The following is a 22,709-nucleotide window of genomic DNA, read 5'->3' as shown; positions in this document are numbered from 1 at the left end:
ACCATTTCTCTGATTTAAAAAAGCAGAGGGGAATTTATCTGGCTGATAAATTTATTACTTGAACTTCTGTTAATAGCTTTTGTAAAAATTTGGTTGTAGATTGGGAGATAAACTTATATGTGTATGCTAATGTACTTACAGTCTAGCTATCTGGCCACTAGAGAAGGCCTCTGGACTAGAATTAAGGAACTTCCTTGAGCCAAAAATGAGTGATTTTTTAAAAAGTTATAATCGAGGAAAAAATGCATAAAACAAATTTACAGTGTAATATTGAGACAACCACCCAGGTTAGGAAATACAGCACTGCTCACAGAAGGGCCCCTTCCCTCTGGAGGTAACCATAATCCAGACTTTAAGGTAATAATTCCCTTGCTTTTAGATACAGTTTTACATCCTTAAAAAGTATATAAATGTAAATATATTGTATGTATCCTTTTGGGTCTTGCTTCTTTGTTTACCATTTTGTACATGGGATTTATCAGATATTACATGTGTTACCTTAGTAGTTTTTTTGTTGTCATTGCTACATTGTATTTCATTTTACAGTTTTTTTATTCTTGTGGATTCTTTCCAGTTTTTGCTTGTACAAAGGATACACTGTCAACCTTCTTGCACATGCCTTATACATGTGCCTGAGTTTCTCAAGAGTATATAGGTAGGGGAGGAGTTGCTGAGTTATAGGATGTGGATGTTTTCAGCTTTCTTAGAAAATGCCAGGCAGTTTTCTGGAGAGGCTGTGTCAGTTGACTTTCCACCAGCCATCCATGAGTGTAGGGACTGGTTGTTTTTCCTCCTGTTAGCTCATGCAGTCTGTTACTGGCCCCATGCCTTTTGTAATTGTCAGTAGTGAGTAAGAGTGTGGCTTGTGGAGTCAGACTATGTGAATCTTGCCTCCACCACTTTATTGCCCCTCGACCTTCAGTAAATTACTTAATCTTTTTCTTCTCTTCCAAACTATGATCTTTTCCAGGTTATCTTGGCTATTATTGGCTTGGGGTGATGGAGATGGCTTTTACTTATCATAGTTTTTTCCCTGGATAGACTATGTACATAGTGTTTATCAGAGTTTGTTATATTTGATTTTTTTTGCAAAAATTATACTTTTTTTTCCTTCACCGTTTTTATTGGAGTATAATTGCTCTACATTGGTGCGTTAGCTTCTGCTGTATAACAAAGTGAATCAGCCATATGTATACATATATCCCCATATCCCCTCCCTCTTGCATCTCCCTCCCACCCTCCCTATCCCACCCCTCTAGGTGGTCACAAAGCACCGAGCTGATCTCCCTGTGCTATGTGGCTGTTTCCCACTAGCTATCTGTTTTACATTTGGTAGTGTATATATGTCCATGCCACTCTCTCACCTTGTCCCAGCCCACCTCTCCCTCTCCCCATGTCCTCAAGTACACTCTCCATGCCTACGTCGTTATTCCAGTCCTGCCCTTAGGTTCTACAGAATCTTTTTTTTTTTTTTTTTGGATTCCATATATATGTGTTAGCATACAGTGTTTATTTTTCTTTTTCTGACTTAGTTTACTCTGTATGACAGACTCTAGGTCCATCCACCTCACTACAAATAACTCAATTTCGTTTCTTTTTATGGCTGAGTAATATTCCATTGTACATATGTGCCACATCTTCTTTATCCATTCATCTATTGATGGACACTTAGGTTGCTTCCATGTCCTGGCTATTGTAAATAGTGCTGCAGTGAACATTGTGGTACATGACTTTTTGAATTATGATTTTCTCAGGGTATATGCCCAGTATTGGTATTGCTGGGTCATATGGTAGTTCTATTTTTAGCTTTTTAAGGAACCTCCATACTGTTCTCCCTAGTGGTTGTATCAATTTACATTCCCACCAACAGTGCAAGAGGGTTCCCTTTTCTCCACACCCTCTCCAGCATTTATTGTTTGTAGACTTTCTGATGATGGCCCTTCTGACCAGTGTGAGGTGATACCTCATTGTAGTTTTGATTTGCATTTCTCTAATGCTTAATGATGTTGAGCATCCTTTCATGTGTATGTTGGCAATCTGTATATCTTTGGAGAAATGTCTATTTAGGTCTTCTGCCCATTTTTGGATTGGGTTGTTTGCTTTTTTGATATTGAGCTGCATAAGCTGCTTGTATATTTTGGAGATTAATCCTTTGTCAGTTGTTTCATTTGCAAATATTTTCTCCTATTCTGAGGGTTGTCTTTTTGTCTTGTTTATGGTTTCCTTTGCTGTGCAAAAGCTTTTAAGTTTTATTAGGTCCCATTTGTTTATTTTTGGTTTTGTTTCCATTTCTCTAGAGAGTGGGTCAAAAAGGATCTTGCTGTGATTTATGTCATAGAGTGTTCTGCTTATGTTTTCCTCTAAGAGTTTTATAGTGTCTGGCCTTACATTTAGGTCTTTAATCCAGTTTGAGTTTATTTTTATGTATGGTGTTAGAGAGTGTTCTAATTTCATTCTTTACATGTAGCTGTCCAGTTTTCCCAGCACCACTTATTGAAAAGGCTGTCTTTTCTCCATCGTATATTCCTGCCTGCTTTATCAAAAATAAGGTGACCATATGTGTGTGGGTTTATCTTTGGGCTTTCTATCTTGTTCCATTGATCTATATTTCTGTTTTTATGCCAGTACCATACTGTCTTGATTACTGTAGCTTTGTAGTATAGTCTGAAGTCAAGGAGCCTGATTTCTCCATCTCCATTTTTCTTACTCAAGATTGCTTTGGCTATTTGGGGTCATTTTTGTTCTGGTTCTGTGAAAAATGCCATTGGTAGTTTGATAGGGATTGCACTAAATATGTACATTGCTTTGGGTAGTATAGTCATTTTCACAATGTTGATTCTTCCAATCCAAGACTAAATCTCCATCTGTTTGTATCATCTTTAATTTCTTTCATCAGTGTCTTATAGTTTTCTGCATACAGGTTTTTTGTCTCCTTAGATAGGTTTATTCCTAGGTGTTTTATTTTTTTGTTGTTGCAATGGTAAATGGGAGTCTTTCCTTAATTTCTCTTTCAGATTTGTCATCGTTAGTGTATAAGAATGCAAGAGATTTCTGTGCATTATTTTGTATCCTGCTACTTTACCAGATTAATTGATTAGCTCTAGTAGTTTTCTGGTAGCATCTTTGGGATTCTCTATGTATAGTATCATGTCATCTGAAAACAGTGACAGTTTTACTTCTTTTCCAATTGGATTCCTTATTTTGGTTTTCGTCTCTGACTGCTGTGGCTAAAACTTCCAAAACTGTGTTGAATAATAGTGGTGAGAGTGGGCAAGCTTGTCTTGTTCCTGATCTTAGAGGAAAATGGTTTCAGTTTTTCACCATTGAGAACAAGGTTGGCTGTGGGTTTGTCATATATGGCCTTTATTATGTTGGGGTAAATTCCCTCTGTGCCTACTTTCTGGAGGGTTTTTATCATAAGTGGGTGTTGAATTTTGTCAAAAGCTTTTTCTGAATCTGTTGAGATGATCATATGGTTTTTCTCCTTCAGTATGATAATATGGTTTATCACATTGATTGATTTGTGTATATTGAAGAATCCTTGTATTCCTGGGATAAACTCCACTTGATCAGAGTGTATGATCCTTTTAATGTGCTGTTGGATTCTGTTTGCTAGTATTTTGTTGAGGATTTTTGCATCTATCTTCGTCAGTGATAGATGGCCTGTAGTTTTCTTTCTTTGTGACATCTTTGTCTGGCTTTGGTATCAAGGTGATGGTGGCCTCGTAGAATGAGTTTGGGAGTGTTCCTCCCTCTGCTTTATTTTGGAAGAGTTTCAGAATGATAGGTGTTAACTCTTCTCTAAATGTTTGATAGAATTCGCCTGTGAAGCCATCTGGTCCTGGGCTTTTGTTTGTTGGAAGATATTTAATCACAGTTTCCAATTTCAGTGCTTGTGATTTGTCTGTTTATATTTTCTATTTTTTCCTGGTTCAGTATCGGAAGGTTGTGCTTTTCTAAGAATTTGTCGATTTCTTCCAGGTTGGCCATTTTATTGGCATAGAGTTGCTTGTAGTAATCTCTCATGATCCTTTGTATTTCTGCAGTGTCAGTTGTTACTTCTTTTTCATTTCTAATTCTGTTGATTTGAGTCTTCTCCCTTTTTTTCTTGATGAGTCTGGCTAATGGTTTATCAATTTTGTTTATCTTCTCAAAGAACCAGCTTTTAGTTTTATTGATCTTTGCTATTGTTTCCTTCATTTCTTTTTCATTTATTTCTGATCTGATCTTTATGATTTCTCTCCTTCTGCTAACCGTGGGGTTTTTTTTGTTCTTCTTTCTCTAATTACTTTAGGTGTAAGGTTAGGTTGTTTATTCGAGATGTTTCTTGTTTCTTGAGGTAGGATTGTATTGCTATAAACTTCCCTCTTAGAACTGCTTTTGCTGCATCCCATAGCTTTTGGGTTGTCATGTTTTCATTGTCATTTGTTTCTAGGTATTTTTTGATTTCCTCTTTGATTTCTTGAGTGATCTCTTGGTTATTTAGTACTGTATTGTTTAGCCTCCATGTGTTTGTATTTGTTACAGTCTTTGCCTGTAATTGATATCTAGTTTTATAGCATTGTGTTTGGAAAAGATAATTGATACAATTTCAATTTTCTTAAATTTATCAAGGCTTGATTTGTGACCCAAGATATGATCGGTCGTGGAGAATGTTCTATGAGCACTTGAGAATAAAGTGTATTCTGTTGTTTTTGGATGGAATGTGCTATAAATATCATTTAAATCCATCTTGTTTAATGTGTCATTTAAAGCTTGTGTTTCCTTATTTATTTTCATTTTGGATGATCTGTCCATTGGTGAAAGTGGGGTGTTAAAGTCCTGTACTATGATTGTGTTACTGTTGATTTCCCCTTTTATGACTGTTAGCATATACAGCACTTTATATATTGAGGTGCTCCTATGTTGGGTGCATAAATATTTACAATTGTTATATCTTCTTGGATTGATCCCTTGATCATTATGTAGTGTCCTTCTTTGTCTCTTGTAATAGTCTTTATTTTTATTTATTTATTTATTCATTTATTATTTTTGGCTGTGTTGGGTCTTCGTTTCTGTGCAAGGCCTTTCTCTAGTTGCGGCAAGCGGGGGGCCACTCTTCATCGTGGTGTGTGGGCCTCTCACTGTCGCGGCCTCTCTTGTTGCGGAGCACAAGCTCCAGATGCGCAGGCTCAGTAGTTGTGGCTCACGGGCCTAGTTGCTCTGCGGCATGTGGGATCTTCCCAGACCACAGCTCGAACCCATGTCCCCTGCATTGGCAGGCAGATTCTCAACCACTGCGCCACCAGGGAAACCCAGTAGTCTTTATTTTAAAGTCTATTATGTCTGATATGAGAATTGCTACTCCAGCTTTTTTTTGATTTCCATTTGCATGGAATATCTTTTTCCATCCCCTCACTTTCAGTCTGTACATGTCCCTAGGTCTGAAGTGGGTCTCTTGAAGATAGCATATGTACAGGTCTTGTTTTTTTATCCATTCAGCCAGTCTGTGTATTTTGGTTGGAGCATTTAGTCCATTTACATTTAAGGTAATTATTGATATGTATGTTCCTATTACCATTTTCTTAATTGTTTTGGGTTTGTTATTGTAGGTCTTTTCCTTCTCTTGTGTTTCCTGCCTAGAGAAGTTTCTTTAGCATTTGTTGTAAAGCGGATTTGGTAGTGCTGAATTCTCTTAGCTTTTGCTTGTCTGTAAAGGCTTTAATTTCTCTGTTGACCCTGAATGAGATCCCTGCTGGGTAGAGTTATCTTTTTCCTTTTCATCAGTTTAAATATATCCTGCCACTCCCTTCTGGCTTGCAGAGTTTCTGATGAAGGATCAACTGTTAACCTTATGGGGATTCCCTTGTATGTTATTTGTTGCTTTTCCCTTGCTGCTTTTAATATTTTTTCTTTGTATTTAATTTTTGATAGTTTGATTAATATGTGTCTTGGAGTGTTTCTCTTTGGATTTCTGCTGTATGGGACTCTCTGCGCTTCCTGGGCTTTATTGACTATTTCCTTTCCCATATTAAGGAAATTTTCAACTGTAATATCTTCAAATATTTTCTTAGTCCCTTTCTTTTTCTCTTCTTCTTGTGGGACCCCTATAATTCAAATTATGGTGCATTTAATGTTGTCCCAGAGGTCTCTGAGACTGTCCTCAGTTCTTTTCATTCTTTTTTGTTCATTCTGCTCTGTGGTAGTTATTTCCACTATTTTGTCTTCCAGGTCACTTATCTGTTCTTCTGCCTGAGTTATTCTGCTATTGATTCCTTCTAGAGAATTTTAAATTTCATTTTTTTGGTGTTCATCATTGTTTGTTTGCTCTTTAGTTCTTCTAGGTCCTTGTTAAACGTTTCTTGTGTTTTCCTCATTCCTCATTCCTGATCCATTTCCAAGAGTTTGGATTATCTTTTCTATCATTACTCTGAATTCTTTTTCAGGTAGACTGTATTTTCTCTTCATTTTTTTGCTCTGGTGGGTTTTTACCTTGCTCCTTCACCTGCTGTGTATTTCTCTGTCTTCTCCTTTTGTTTAACTTACTGTGTTTGGGGTGTCCTTTTCCTAGTCTGCAGGTTCATAGTTCCCGTTGTTTTTGGTGTCTGCCCCCATCGTGTAAGTTTGGTTGAGTGGATTGTGTAGGCTTCCTGGTGGAGGGTACTGGTGCCTGTGTTCTGGTGGGCAGGACCACATCTGGTGGTGTGTTTTGGGATGTCTGTGAACTTAGTATGAGTTTAGGCAGCCTCTCTGCTAATGGGTGGGGTCGTGTTTCTGTCTTGCTAGTTGTTTGGCATGGGGTGCCCAGCATTGGAGCTTGCTGGTCGTTGAGTGGAGCTGGGTCTTAGCGTTGAGATGGAGATCTCTGGGAGAGCTCTCACAGATTGATTTACATGGTGCTGGGAGGTCTCTGGTGGACCAATGTCCTGAATTCGGCTCTCCCACATCAGAGGCTCAGGCCTGACAGCCTGCTGGAGCACCCTGACCCATCAGCCACACGGCTGGAGAAGATGAGCTGTGAGTTGGGTGTCAGCCACTGCCCTGTTGTAGTTCTGTCTCAGCTGTCTCCAAAGGTCACCCAGATACATTGGGTTATTCCACCATTCCTCAGAACTTGCATATGCCAGTCTGGGATTTGTAGATGTCTTCCTGTTACTCTTCATTGAAATACCTTGCATTGGTAGTGAGAGATATGCTAATAGTGTTAGTTCTCTTCAGTTCAGAGACTGGGACAGTCTGAGCCTTCATGTGGCCAAGTCAGGAGCAGCTGGCCAGCGGTTCCAAAGTGATAACATGTCAGATTCCAAGAAGGCTTTTGCAACTAGAGAAAGCCCGCGTGCCGCAATGGAGACCCAATGCAGCCAAAAAAAAATCTTTTTAACTAAAAAAACCAAAAGAATGTGACTCCAGTAAAGAAATTAACATGCCAGAAAGAAAAGCTGTGTAGTGGATGCTGTGGTGAGCCACCCAGACCTCGCCTTCAGGACAGACATTCCCATCCCCCCTATCCTTTTTATTTATTAATTTTATATATTGAAATAGTACCTTACTCCTACTCTGGTGGCCACGTTTCTAGAAACATATCACTTCTTACTCTCAGTATTGGCAGCCACCATTTGTACGTACTTTATAGCTTAGAAGGTGTTCATTTATTTTCTGATTTGACCCTTACAATAACTCTGTGAGGGAAGTAGGCTGGTTTATCCCCAGTTACAGAGGATGACCCTGAGGCCCAGGAGGGTTTAATGACTTGTCACAGTCACTCAGTCCGGTGTGTTAGATCCAGGACTTAGTTGGACTCAGGGTGTCTCTCTAAAATCCCATCTAGCATAGTTTAGATTGGTGAGTCTGACTTCTTATTTAAGAGTCTTGGAAAGCAGACAGGTTTTCAAACATTTTAGAAATGCAAGTACATACTTGTGAGTGTCGTCTTTACTATTTCCACGTTTATTAATGCTGTGTCATAGTTATGATGGGGAAAATATATATATTTTCTTTGCCATTATATTTTTGTTTTTAGGGGGTGCAGCCCACCACAGGTGAGGTTGTGTTCGACAGTTTCCAGGACTCTGCTTCCCGTTCAGAGCTAGAAACTCGGATATTATGCCTGCAGCCAGTGGAGCTTCTGCTTCCATCAGACTTGTCAGAGCAAACAGAGATGCTCATCCACAGGACCACAGCTGTGAGGTGAGTTGGCACATTGCTGGAAAGTCATGTTGATTCCGAAACTTAGATCTGATTCCCAAACTGATAATAAAGTTGTTAAAAATGATTTTTCTTTATAAAAATATTTCATCAGTAGTAGTGGAAATTCCGAAAAAGAAAACCAAAATGACCCTTAATGTCACCTTAATGAAGGCTTTTAGAAGTTGCTCTTTTTAAAGGGGGTTATGATATTTAATGAAATTTTTTGAAATTAAAGGGTTTATGATATTATTAAATGATATTATTTGGTAATTAATCTTCAGTTTCTGCAGGTAATCATTTCTTAGAAAGTTTATATAATTTTGGAAATGCCTTATTTGTGCTGCAAGTTTCAATTTGTGGCTGAGTCCACTAGTTAAATTTACTAGATCTGTGGTCACTCCTCTTATTTATGAGGCAGTGTGCTAGGCACGATGGCGTATGGAGGGAGAAGATGTGCTTGTGATATGTGTCTGGCAGAGTTTATAATCCAGCGGGAGAAGCAGATGTGTAGAGACCTAACTGGATTCCCAAAACATGATGTATTGCATGACAGACATGAAGGTGCCTAGGTGAGAAGATTCTGTACTGTTACCCAAGGAGTTTGGTGGGAGAAGAGACTGAATAGGTGGGCTGGGGCCCGGGTGAAGAGGACTTTATATATTGAGGAATTTGGACTTTAGACCAGGCCGGAGAGCCCACGAAGATTTATATTTAATAGGTTGACAAATCAGTTGGAAAATCAAATTAATTGATTCAGTGAAGTTCTGTATGTTTCTTTGTTCTTCGAGTTAAATGTTCCTTTTTCATTTGACTTGAAATTCTTTCAAAGTAGCTTTCAAAATATGTTTTTCTGATTGTAACCCTAATCCATATTCATTTAGGAAAAGTTTAGAGTTAAAAAAAACCCCATAAAAATAACAAGCTATAACTCAGAGATAACTACTGTTAAACATCTTGGTGTATTATTTCTGGGTATAATCATTTTTTGTTTATAAACTTTGATTCATGTTACAAAATCAGTTTTGTATTCTGTTTTTTTTAAATTCCCCATGTATTTTTTTACTTTATTATGGAAAATTTCAAATGTATATGAAATTATACTGAATAGTTTAGTGAACCCCATGAATCCATCAACCAGCTTCAGTATTTCTCAACCAGCCAATCTCATTTCATCTATAACTCTACGCTCTCCATCCCTGGATTATTTATCTGAAGCAAATTCTAGAGAACATCATTGCATCTGCCAATATTTCAGTCAGTATTTATGAAGGCAAGATGACTACATAACATTCAGTCATATAAGTGGATCATACAGTAATTTATCTATTCCTCTTTTGTTAGATTGTTTGCATTTTTTTCAGTATTACAGATATTGCTATGATGAATGTCCATGCATAGAAATATTTGTGTGCAGTTCTGATTATTTCCTTAAGCTAAATTCCTGAAAGTGGAATTAATTGGTTAGAGAGTATAAACATTTAGAAAACTCTTGATTGCTTGCTAGAATTGGTAATATTAATTTATACTTCTACCACTATAGTATAGGCAGGTTGTTTGAGCCCTTGCTAGTATGGGAAGTGATCACTGAAATAATTTCTGCCAATTGGATAGACGAAAAATTCTGCATGAATTCCCCTTATTTTGTTCTTAATCCTTTTCTGACAGTGTTCAAACTTGGATAATTAAAAGTCAGACAAGTAGACTGATAAGGGATGCAGCCTTTGGAGGGCTAAAAAAGTTAATAAAATCTCTAAAGATTTTAAAGATAGTCTTCTAAAACTATATTTCCCATATTTTATATCTTTGATTTTGTTAATTTTCCTTCATACCTGAGTGTATATTTGATTAAATTAGATGTAATTGAGATTAAAATTGATCAGTTGAATCAACACTCTCATTTTCCTGATTTCCACTTATTTTTTTAGCTTTCATTTATTTATTTTCATAATTTATGATTTATTTTTAGTAGAATACTATGATTCAAACCAGTACTACTGAACAACAGCTAGAAATGAAGACCACATTAAGATTTTGAAACAGCACATCATTTAGAAATCTTTCACACAAGATATAATGCTCAACAGACAAATGTATAAATTAATGTAGACAACTGGAAATTCTTCAGTTGGCATAGATTATCTATCCCATTTTGGTGACAAACACTTTTTTAACTAGACAAAATATTTGAGACTATATTATCATATCTCATCCCATGATTATTATTCATTCTCAGAAAATTGGATATATTCAATTCTACCTACAGTATAGTCACAGCATTCTAACTAGAAGTCGTCTTTTTTTTTAACATCTTTATTGGAGTATAATTCCTTTACATTGTTGTGTTAGTTTCTGTTGTATAACAAAGTGAATCAGCTATATATATATACATAGATCCCCATATCTCCTCCCTCTTGCGTCTCCCTCCCACCCTCCCTATCCCACCCCTCTAGATGGTCACAAAGCACTTATTTTTATAAAAAAATAAAGGCAAAATTCAATAAAACATTCCACAAAGACATTGCCAAAATGGAATTTTTTGGCTGGCAAGCCTGGGGATGTTCCTAAATGTTTACTCATCAAATGAGATTCAAAAGCCATTTGGCATACCAAAGATAGTTTGGGTGTCATATGTGGGTTTTACCAAATTTGATGACTGCCTTTGTCTTGTTTTATTTTGTATTTTTCTGGATAGCATTGGGAGTATGTAATTTTTTCTGTGTTTACTAACCACATGTAATTTTCTATTTTATTCACATAATGGACTAAACACTCAACAGTTAATCCACATTTCTGTGTAGTCTAACGCTGATCCATATCTAGGTATAGAATGGAGCAGTAGAGATTCAAAAGTCAAACGGTCAAGCAGTGTGGCTCTTGTGACATAGGGTTTGGGTTCGAAAATTGGCTTTCCTCGTAGCGACTTTGGTTGAATTACTCAATTGTGTTGTCCTTCAGTTTCCTTTTCTGTAAAATAGAGAAAGTAAGAGTGTTTACCTCATAGGATTGCTGTGAGGATTAAATAAGTTAAAATAAAGGCAAAGTGCTTGAAACAGCACCCAGCATAGAAAGCTCTCTATAGATGGAAGCTGTTCTTTCTGTTATTCTCATCAGCCATTATCTCTCTGAATACTGCCTCTCCCCTCTGCTCCACTAAGACCTCCTACTAGAAGTATGTTGGATCTTCATATTCTACTCTCTGTGCATGGACCTTTATGGTGTCATCTCCCATCCACAGCTATGATTTTCATATGGTTTTTGGCCCTTGGGGATTTCCTTTTTTTTTTTTTTGAATCTCTTGAAAAAACATTTTTGATTATATATTAATTCACTATTTCTCTGTATTTTTAGTGTACTGCCTGGACCAATTAAGCCTCCATACTTAATGGTAGCATTCCATTATATTTATGCTTAGAAATATCTCTCCTTATTCTGAAAACACTTACACAATTACTTATATTTTATTTTAGTCGATTTATTATTTAAAAAAAATTTTTACATTCAACTTCTAATTCACTTTTATTTTGCTTTACTGTGTGAAGTGTGGTCCTACCTTAATTTCTCCCTAAATGCTAGTGGGTCCACTTTAACATCCATAAAATTTAGCTTTTATCAACCTGAGATACAGTTCCTAGCCTTGTTTAAAAAAAAAAAAAAGAAAAAGTTAGCAACGGGGATCGGGAATGCTTTTTTTTTTTTTTTTTTTTTTTCCGGTATGCGGGCCTCTCACTGTTGTGGCCTCTCCCGTTGCGGAGCACAGGCTCCGGACGCGCACGCTCCGCGGCCATGGCTCACGGGTCCAGCCGCTCCAAGGCATGTGGGATCTTCCCGGACTGGGGCACGAACCCATGTCCCCTGCATCGGCAGGTGGACTCTCAACCACTGTGCCACCAGGGAAGCACGGGAATGCTTTTGATTAGGGTATGAAGAACAGAGCTTGCCAAAACTCTGTTCCATATTTACTACCAGTAAATAACATAGCATTGAATTTTCAAGGAGAAAAGTTTGTTTTGTGTTTCTGGTGGTATCTTCTTCTTTGTTTTAAATAGTGATGGGTAGGTTCTTGAGTCTCAGATTTAGAATTCCTTTTTTTTTTCTTACACTATAAACCTGAAGTTAAAACCATCCGTTTTTGTCACTTAGTGGTTGATATTTTATTAATACTGAAGACATAATAAAGCTTTGTGAGAAAAGGCAGAATGTTTTGGAATTACAGAATATCCATTTTAAGTATGTATTAGGTTTTTTGTTTTGTTTTGTATTTTTTAACTTTGACCACAAGAGGTCTCCAAAGCATTTCATATACCATGGATAACAATTGAAAGACTACGAAAAGCTTTACTTTTATTTGTCTAGATACAGAATTAATTTGTATTGTATGATAATTTAGAGTAAATAACTATTAGTCAAAGATAGTACTAAGCTAAAGTTATTCTTTCTCAATAATGATAAACTATCAATTTTTCTTCAGTGAATTACCTTTTATAGATAATTTATGTAAAATTTTATAGATCATTTATGTAAAGTGTGTTTATAGATTTCAGTTTGGTTCTTAGAAAATTAGTCTTACTATATTAATTGTTATCTTTTCCATTTGTTGTAAGAATGTGTACATTCCTACATTCTCTATAGAGAGAAACAAAGGGAAAGTAATGATTTTAAGCACTGTATTAACTGCAGTTAAGATCACTTTAGCTTAGAGATGTTATATGTTTATAAAACTGGTCAAGGGCTTCCCTGGTGGCGCAGTGGTTGAGAGTCCGCCTGCCGGTGCAGGGGACACGGGTTCGTGCCCCGGTCCGGGAAGATCCCACGTGCCGCAGAGCGGCTGGGCCCGTGAGCTATGGCCGCTGAGCCTGCGCGACCGGAGCCTGTGCTCTGCAAGGGGAGAGGCCACAACAGTGAGAGGCCGGCGTACCGCAAAAAAACAAACAAAAAAAAAACTGGTCAAAAGGAAAGGTATAGAAAACAATAAACAAATATTAATTAATATTTACTAGTTCTCAAAGAAACTGATTTTTGAGGCAAGTCAGATGAACAGAGCAGATGATGGTCAACTTTGAGTATAGAGCGGGAGAGCTTTCGGGGCCCTGACATAACCAGGGAAGGCCTGTTGGAGGAGGTTGGCTGGCATAGGGGCATTTGCAGGACAGGGGGTTTGAATTGGTAGTGGGGAGGAAGGACAGTACGTTGTGTGTGTGGAAACGACATGAACTCTGGGGCCCACAGGCTGGAAATATTAGAGGAAGTGTGAAAACAGTGGGGAGACTTTTCTGATTGGAGGAGAACTTTCGTGTTGAGAGTTGGGGGAAGAGAGAGTCAAGGACCTTAAAATCCAGCCAAGGGGTGTGGACTCCTAATGGAAGGCAGTTGGGTCTCTGGGCAAAGAATGGCATGATAAAAGAGAAGAGGCCTAGTGCGAGTGTTGAGATAAAAGAAATAAATAAACAGTTCCCATAAAAGAAAAAAGTGTACAGAGAAAAGGATAAGATCAAAGAATTTGGAGAATGTCAGTAGTTGGGAGTCGGAGGAAGAAGGATAGAAAGAAACATAAAGGGAGGAGATGAAGAGCCAGGTAGAGAACCAGGACAAGGTAGGGATATGTAGTTGTAGTCCATCTGTTGCAAATGATATGGTCAGTGGTGTGTATGAATTTTTTACAATATTAACTCTTAAAATTTTCTGAAGCTGCATGACATTTAGAAAATTATACTTGGCTAAAAACTAACTGTGACCAGTTGATACCATTTATCCATCTGGTGAGAAAGGATGTCTAGGTTCCCCCCTTGGCCTTTGCTAGCATGGGTGGAGTTGGACCACATTTTTTTACTGTGGTGTTTGGCTGGAGTAGAGTGGTTATTGTCTAAGAGTTTTCTGTCTTGCTTGGTTGCACCTTTCCTGGGTGTTTGGGGAGAGCAGGATTGTTGGACCTTTTTTGCCTGCTCCTGTCGTCCTTTCCCGATTGTCAGCTTCTTCACCTCCAAGGCTGGGATATATGTGGCAAAAGTAAACTCAGGGGACTCGCCTCTAGGTCTCGAGTTCCCTGCTGGTCTGCTTTCTGTCTGCCTTTCAGAGTGTCTTCTGTTTGTTTTATGTATAATGTCCAGGGAATTGTACTCAGCAAGAGAAAGAGGGAAAAGTGTGTTTACTCTTCTTTCCCAGAGCAGAAGTGCTTCTAATCAAGATCTTATTTTAGAGATTGTTCTGAGTATGAATGAACTTTGCTTCCTTGATATTACTTTAATTTAATTAAAATAAAATTTTAAAATCACTTGGATTATGTTGATAATCCAATGTGCAAATCTTTTTTTTTTTTTTTTTTTTGCGGTACGCGGGCCTCTCACTGCTGTGGCCTCTCCTGTTGCGGAGCACAGGCTCTGGATGCGCAGACTCAGCGGCCATGGCTCACGGGCCCAGCCGCGCCGCAGCATGTGGGATCTTCCCGGACCGGGGCACGAACCCGTGTCCCCTGCATCGGCAGGCGGACTCTCAACCACTGCGCCACCAGGGAAGCCCCAATGTGCAAATCTTTACTGTAGTTTTGTACATGGGGTGAGTCTGACTCAGGGAAAAAGAAAACTCCGTTTTCAAATTTTTTATAATTTAAAACAGTTTAAAATTTGTTTTGGTATCACCTAAAGTTTAAGCATGTTAGAATATTTTTAAAAGCACAACCAATGGGGAAAGTCCTTCTTCCGTTCTTTGGTGAATTAACAATCTGAGCAGACAAAAAATAACCGTAGTGAAGTTTTACCAGTCCTCCATCAGAGTGCTGTCACGAGGATTAAGTCATATTAGCTTTTTATAAAGCTTCTCCTTTATTGCTTATTACCAAAAAAAAAAAAAAAAGTATTTAAGTTAAAATTCGAAAAGAATTGAAGGAAACTCAAAACCAAGTGAATTCAGAGAGCCTGGAGAAGGGCATAAATCAGGTGTAGAGTCTTAGGTCAAAAGAGGAGTGGCCCTGGAACAGGGAAGGTTGGGAGTCGGTGACTCCGAGCACTGGCCACCACTGGGGGAGCCGAGTCACACTTGGTTTACTTACTTGATAGAATTCCAAGCAGTTCACAAATAAATATTTTTTACTTTCATAGTTAAATATTTATTTAAGGTATATTAAAAATGTATAATTAGTGAATCAAACCTGTGATTTCATGAATTTTTATGGCATAGGAAGATTCTTAAGTTGGTATTTGTGTTGAAAAAACAGTGGGTTGGTTTACCAAAAACTACTGAGTTGTAGTAGTGATGTACTTGCAGATGTGGGAACATTCTTGAAGGTGGAGGGGGAATGCCTGAGGTAGGGGGAACATGCTGGAGCACACTTCAGGGGCAGCATATGTCATGTTTATCTGCTTCTTGTCACTTAAGTTCTGTATGAGTGTTAGAGCTAAATCCAGTATAAATGGGACCATTGCTTGAATGAAAAAAATCCAAACCAGAGTTTAAGAGAAATACAGGTGATGTATTTGAGGTCCAGAAAGGGCATTTAAGCTCCTTGGAGTTGGGCTCGTCTCCATTTTTTATAGTAGTTGACCTTTCTAATTGAGGTATTTTATTACACTTTCAAGTTTATTTTATTAATTTAGATAGCTGGCAGTAAATTCTGATTGATTATTCTTTTCTTATCCCTAAGAAATATTTGTATTGATAGATGTTTGCAGTGGATTCTCACCTTTTGATCCATCCTCTGATTTGCACGTTATTATTCATCCGTCCATCCATTCATTCATTCATTCTTAAAAATATTCATTGTGTGCCAAGCTTATTACTAGATGGTGAAGATACAAAAATGAGTAAGGTCGCTACCTTCCAGATTCTTACAGTCTACAGGGCTGGTAGTCATGGAAACGAACAGTTATAACAAAAGTGCCAAATGTTATGGTCTTATAGAGTCACTGGTAGCATAAGAACACGAAGCTTTGTCTATGCAGTTAAGCGAGGCTTCCCAGAAGAGTATGCCAGAGTTGAGACTCGAGAATGACAGCCAGGCTGATGGGGGTTTGAGAGACCGTGGCTTTCTCAGGGAAAAGAAACTAGTTTGGTTGGCTGCCCTGCCAGGGTGAGTGTAGCAGCCTAAGGCAGGACAGATGTGGGGTTTGGAGAGAAAGATTGTATAAAGTGGAACTGAAAGAGAATCAAGGTTGGAACAGTGGAGAGAGAGCAATATTAAGGAGGGGTTGGATTAAGAGTCTCCTCAGAAAAAGGCAAAGAAGGGATGGCTCGTGGCAGAAACTGTGTCATAATAATCTTTTGTGTCCCCAGGACCTATTATAGTAGCTTGAATATAGTAGGTACTTAATAAATGCTTGATGAGTGAATGACTAAACAAGTAACTTTTGGAATAAGGAGAATAATGAATATTTCCTGTTTGTTTTTCTTAGGAAAAATGAATTGGGTTTTATAAACGTGAAGGGATTGTTGTAGTAGCTGGAAATTCGTACAGGATATATGATGGTAAATGTGTATTTAAATGGTATGAGGATAGCCAACTCATTTTGGGAAGACCATATTAATTTCCTATCATTTGACAGCAAGGTTCCAACCTCATCTTTGGCACTTGAAACTTTTTCTACTGTGATGCTCATAGGAAATCCTTTTTTTGTTTTTTTCTCTTTCTGTTCTGTTTTTCTTATTTTCTTTATTCCTTGTTTCTAGAGTAGAAGATAAAAGGTAAAGTTGGCTCCTTTTTCATTCTGTTTCATTATGTTTATTATGTAATAATTTTCACTTCACTATTTAGAAAATTCAAAATTAGAATATTGATTGTGGTAGTAGATATGGTAGTGGATTAAGTAGCAGAAATAAATCTAATACACAGTAGGAAAATGTGTCTCAAGGCAAACATTTAAAGAGGAAGTCTTAATATATTAAAAATCTGTTTTATATTGATTTCCTTTTAAAAATTATATTAATTCCTTCTCTGGTAGAAATGCCATTGTATTTTCAGTAGTTTTCTTGGTGCAGATAGTTTTTACATCTCTAGCTAGGACTTTTAATGGGTAGCACTTTTAAAAAAATTTTATTTATATATTTATTTATTTTTGGCTGCGTTGGGTCTTTGTTGCTGCACGCGGGCTTTCTCTAGTTGCAGAGAGTGGAGACTACTCTTCATTGCGGTGCGTGGGCGTCTCACTGCGGTGGCTTCTCTTGTTGCTGAGCACGGGCTCTAGGCACGCGGGCTTCGGTAGTTGTGGCTCTCAGGCTCTAGAGCGCAGGCTCAGTAGTTGTGGCGCAAGGGCTTAGTTGCTCTGCGGCATGTGGGATCTTCCTGGACCAGGGCTCGAACCCGTGTCCCTGCATTGGCAGGCGGATTCTTAACCACTGTGCCACCAGGGAAGCCCTTAATGGGTAGCACTTTTAACTCATATATATGAAAATCCAGATTTTAAAACACAATAAATTAATAGATATTCTACAAGAGTGTTTGCTGTGTGGTTTATCTAAATAGTGAGCGTCTTTGTGCATTTTCATTGAGTGTAAATCCTCAGGAATATCTCTATTTTAAAAGAATAATGGGGTGTACATGTTATAGGTTTATTGATAGTAGTCGAATAGGAAAAAACGGAATTTGAGGAGTCTGGAGGAATGATTACTACAGAGAACTCCCAAGGTGGGGCCAGTCTACTTGAACAGAAAAGTTGGGAAGCAATTGTGTGAGATGTGCAGAATTGTTCTACTACTTTTACTTGATTTTTGTAAATCACCTGTTTGTTTGGGGTTGGAGATTTAATTTCATAAAGTCTCCTAATTAACTAAAACATTTTATTCTGAAGTTACATGATCACCAAGGTAATTAGTGGCAAAGCCCACTAGATCTCCAGTCCTATTTGATGTTGATAAGTCCACCTCCTGCCATCATTAAGATATAACCTAATAGCAATATGAAGTACAAAAATCTCCATAATTGAACTCTTTAAAAAGGTAGCCATCTATCTTTAGGATCTCTTCCATTATTTTTCTTCCCTTTCCCTCTTCATAGTTCAAAGATTCATTTCACGTTCTTCCCTTCTAACAAAGCTTCCTTTCATTGTCTACCTTAACCCAAAACCTTGGTTCAAAGCGCACCCCGCCTCCCCACCAGGCTTGCTTATGTCGGAGCCTTTGTGGTCGCAGACTTATCCATTAGTCTTTTCAATGACTCCTTCCTGTCAAACCATTCTGCTGAAAGGAGATTTCTTACTAATTTCCATTATTTTTGTTGATTACTCTGAAATTATTCCCTTATCTCTTATTTTCAGGCCAGGAAGTTCTTCTCCCTCCCATCCTCTTTTTGTGAATTCTTTTTAACCACTAACCCAAGTCTTCATCCCTAGAGCAATAAAAGTCTGTGAAGTCCTGGCTTGCCTTTTCCCTCAACCATTTTTCTTCTCTACCTCCCTTTCCCTCTTCCCTTCCTTACCCCTCCTCCCTTCACCTTTTTAAAGAAAATACCTGTCTAGTATTTGATTCAATATATAATTTGATTTAATATACATAATGCTGAGGTTGATGGCGTTTCTCCAGGCTTGCTTGGGAGCCCCTTCACACAACAGCAGCTCAGAAAACTCTGACAAGTTCTTAGGACTCTTTCCCTCAGCACCATCATGAGCTCTTTCTGTTACTTTGTACCTTCAGCTCTGATCCATTGGCCATGCTGAGCTGGGCTCTCCATCTCAAGGGAGTGGACATGGGCCCTGAACACACTGTACTAGATTGTGTACTAAATTGCCCCCAGCCCTAACAGGAAGGCTGGTGGAGAAAAGAATTCATGATGAGTGGATCTCTGTGTCTTCCCTGATGGCCATGTTGGACCATGACCACACCACAGGGTTAGTCTTTACCTGGTGGGGCCATTGAGACCAGGAGAGTGCTGAGTATCACATGACATCTTTAAGATGGTTTGTGTCCAGCCAGGGAGGCCTGCACCTGACCCACCCATCAAGGCAGTGCTTTTTGAGCTGTGGTCACAAATCCTTAGCGGACTATGAAAACAATCTTATGGGTTGCAATTACCACTTAAAAAAAAGAAATACAATAGTGTGGAGTCAAAGATAGATGGGTGCGTTGTATGTAATAAGCTAAGTATTGTTGTATGAAACTTTGTTTTGCCATTTGCTATACATCCTAATCATGATTTAACCCAAGAAAAAGTTGCTTCAAAGACAGATTGACTTCTGGTCATTCCTGTTAACAACAAATCGGGTAAGGTATACAAAACACATTAGCTAAATAATGTTTCCCTTTCCATTCAGCTTCATAAACAGTTATTGTACAGTTACCCTGGATCTTCTTGAGATTAGAAGATCCATGACCTTTGCCCATTAAAGGCTACCAGTCTACTTGGAAAGCCAGCACCTATACAAATCGCTGCAGTACAAAGTAGATTATATAGTGTGTGTGATAGGAAAGCAAACTAAATACTAAGAGAGTACATGAGAGGGAGAGGATAATTCTGTGTAGAGCAACACTGCTCAGTAGAAATGTAATGTGAATCACTTATGTAATTTAAAATTTTTGGTAGCCACATTAAAAAGTAAAAAGAAACAGGTGCAATTAATCTTAATAATATACTTTAATTCAGTATATCCAAAATATCATTTCAACATATAACTGTTACATCCCTTTTTATATATTAAATCTTTACATTCCTTTTTACAAAGTTTTGGAAATCCAGTGTGTATTTTACACTTACAGCACGCTTCAGTTCCAACCAGCCCTATTTCAAGTGCTCAGTAGCTCCGTGTGATTAGTAGCTGCTGTATTAGACAAATGCAGTTTTATGCAATGTAGGGAAGCATCATGCAAGAGAAGGCCTAGAAGGATAGGCAACACTTAACTAGACAGGTGTTGGGAAAATACATTGTACAACGAGAGAAAGGTTTAAACACAGATGAAATAAGAGTTTGTAGTGACTTCCCTGGGGGCTCAGTGGTTAAGAGTCCGCCTGCCAATGCAGGGGACACAGGTTGGAAGATCTGGGAAGATCCCACATGCCGCGGGTCACCTAAGCCCGTGCACCACAACGACTGAGCCTGATCTCTAGAGCCCGCGAGCCACAACTACTGAGCCCGTGTGCTGCAACTACTGAAGTCTACACACTCTAGGGCCTGTGTGCCGCAACAAGAGAAGCCACTGCAATGAGAAGCCCATGCACTGCAATGAAGAGTAGCCCCCGCTCGCTGCAACTAGAGAAAGCCCACATGCAGCAACGAAGACCCAGTGCAGCCAAAAAAAAAGAAATTCTAAAGAGTTTGTAAAAAATAGTGAAGCTCTTACTATATACCAGGTATATTCCATGATGATTACTCATATTAACTCAGGTAATCTTCACAACAAATCTTTGAGGTAATTACTATTATTATATAGTAATTACTATGTAATTTATAAATTATAAATTTTTTATAGTGAGGAATCAGGCACAGGTGGTCTAGTAGCATGTATGCATATATGCATGTATCTGTCTTTCTGTCTCCAAAGTTTACCTTGTCCCAAACCCAGGACCTGTGAATATATGAGGTTAAATGACAGAGGGGAAATAATGGAGCTACTCAGCTGATTTTAAGGTAGGGAGAGTACCCTGGATTTTCCAGGTGGGCTCAATAATCACAAGTCCTTTAAATGTGGAAGGCGGGGGGTCAGAAGAGTCAGAGTGATGTGCTGTGAGTGTGTGACCCACCCATTTTGGCTCAGAAGATGGAGGAAGAGGCTACAAGCCAAGAAACGTAGCATGCCTCTAGAAACTGGAAAGGGCAAGGAAAGGGCAAGGCTCTCTTCCAGAGCCTTCAGAAAGGGAACACAGCCCTGTCAATACCCTGATTTCAGCCCAGTGAGACCAGTGTTAGAATTCTGACCTACAGAACTGTGAGATAATACATGTGTGTTGTTCCAATAAGCCACTAAGTGACAGGTGTTTAATACTGTTGAGATATAATTTTTGCAAGTAAGAATGTAAAAACTAGTTTGCTTCTGACTAAAATATTGGGAGTTTGGAAGTATTTGATAAAGTGATTACTGCCCTTTTTAAGCAATTCCTGGTTGCCAAGTCAGGCAGTCATTTAGGTATCGGTAAGGATACTTTACAGTCTTTATGTAACTTTTAACTCTCAACCCCCGGATATCACAGAGTTTACTTGTGGGTGATTAAATTGAGCAAGACAAGAGATTGCCCACCCATGGAGAATAAAATCCTATTTCTTCTCCCTTCTGGAGAACAGTGGGAACAGCCTGGCCTGTAGGTTGATTGTCATATTCTACCTCCTTCCCACCTACTTATTGCTACAGAGAGACACAGAACTTAGCCTCTCAACACATTCTGTCATTTTTTCTGGGGCTGCAGAAGAAAGGGCTTCCTTAGGTTAGTTCCAAGGCCCTGTGAGCATAAAAGTATTTGCCTGTAAAAGGAGAGAAGCCTGTCTCTCCCTCCTTGATTGCCTGTTTCCTTTCACTTTATCTTTCCCTCTGTACTGACAATGCAAAGATGTTACTTAAAGGGTATGTGTTTTATTCAGTTTTGCCATTACCCTATATACTAAAATGCTACCTTTGTCAAAATGCTGATGTTTTACAATGCTCTGCAAATACATAGATAAAAAGCATTCTTTTTTTTTTTTTAAAGAACAATTCCAGAGTTAAATACTGGCTAAATGTTGGAAACAATAGTGGAATTCATTCGTCCCCCCCCCGCCACCCCCCACCCCAGGGCCTCGGTGATGTGAAGTGTTTATAGGTGTCTTTCCTCTAACCTCAGAAGTGGAAAACTTAGGCTTTTCGTGTGTGGTGCGATCTTTGCCCCAGGAGCTTAGTGAGTGCAGCCCCATCTTCCAGAATTCTCTTTGTGGCTTAGGGAATGTGTGCGATTTTCCTGCATTCCTTGTCGGAGGCTCTAGGCCACGCTAATTGCTCCTGAATGATGACAGGTGCTTGTTGCCTGCTAAGCAATCCTTGTGTCTAAATCGTATTTTCACATATAAATAAAGAGGTGGTGATTTTGTTTTACAGATAGATTTTCACTTCCAGACTTTTCTATTTGATTGGACGTCTTTAAACAACAAGTTATGCAAGAAGGTTAAATTGATTTTACAAGAGTTTGAGTTGAAAACCCATTGCTTAAGTAAGGTAGCACGAAGCCAGGAATATGGCGCACTTTCTCCTGTCTAGTCCCTTGTCCCTTTCTCTGGGCTCTAGTTGCACTAGACTAATTGCTGTGTTCTAAACATGTCATGTACAATGAGAGATGGCACAGGACAGTGGTCTGAGTACAGAGTCTGGGGCCAGACAACCTGTGTTTGAATCCTAGCTTCCTTGGTTTTTTGTTTTTGCTTTCGTTTTTTAACTGTGGATCTTATTAACCGCTCTGTGGCTCTGTTTTCTTATGCAAAACCAGGTATATAATAATGGAACTTTTTCACAGAGTAGTAGTGAGGATTAAGATAGTTAATACATATAATGGGTTTAAAACAGTGCATAGAACATAGTAAGTGCTCAGTAGATATTAGCTCTTTTTTTCATTCTTCACTTGTTATTTTGCCATTCTTAAGCTATTCTTATGTGGTGTGTTGTGTTTT

General features: G+C 38.5%; 1 protein-coding gene across 1 annotated transcript in view; it reads left to right on the top strand.

Moving 5' to 3' along the window:
• Nucleotides 1-22,709, top strand: part of MSH3 (mutS homolog 3) — a 183,914-nt gene that overhangs the window by 22,883 nt on the left and 138,322 nt on the right. Inside the window, exon 8 of the mRNA XM_082836378.1 lies at nucleotides 8,000-8,166. Coding sequence (XP_082692504.1) covers nucleotides 8,000-8,166 — 167 coding nt within the window. The remainder of the gene's footprint in view (nucleotides 1-7,999; nucleotides 8,167-22,709) is intronic.

The sequence above is a fragment of the Leucopleurus acutus genome (assembly GCF_964270905.1).
Source record: "Leucopleurus acutus genome assembly, chromosome: 3".
Lineage (NCBI taxonomy): Eukaryota > Metazoa > Chordata > Mammalia > Artiodactyla > Delphinidae > Leucopleurus > Leucopleurus acutus.
The sequence above is the reverse complement of the archived record's forward strand: the minus strand, read 5'-3'. Positions and strand labels throughout refer to the sequence as shown.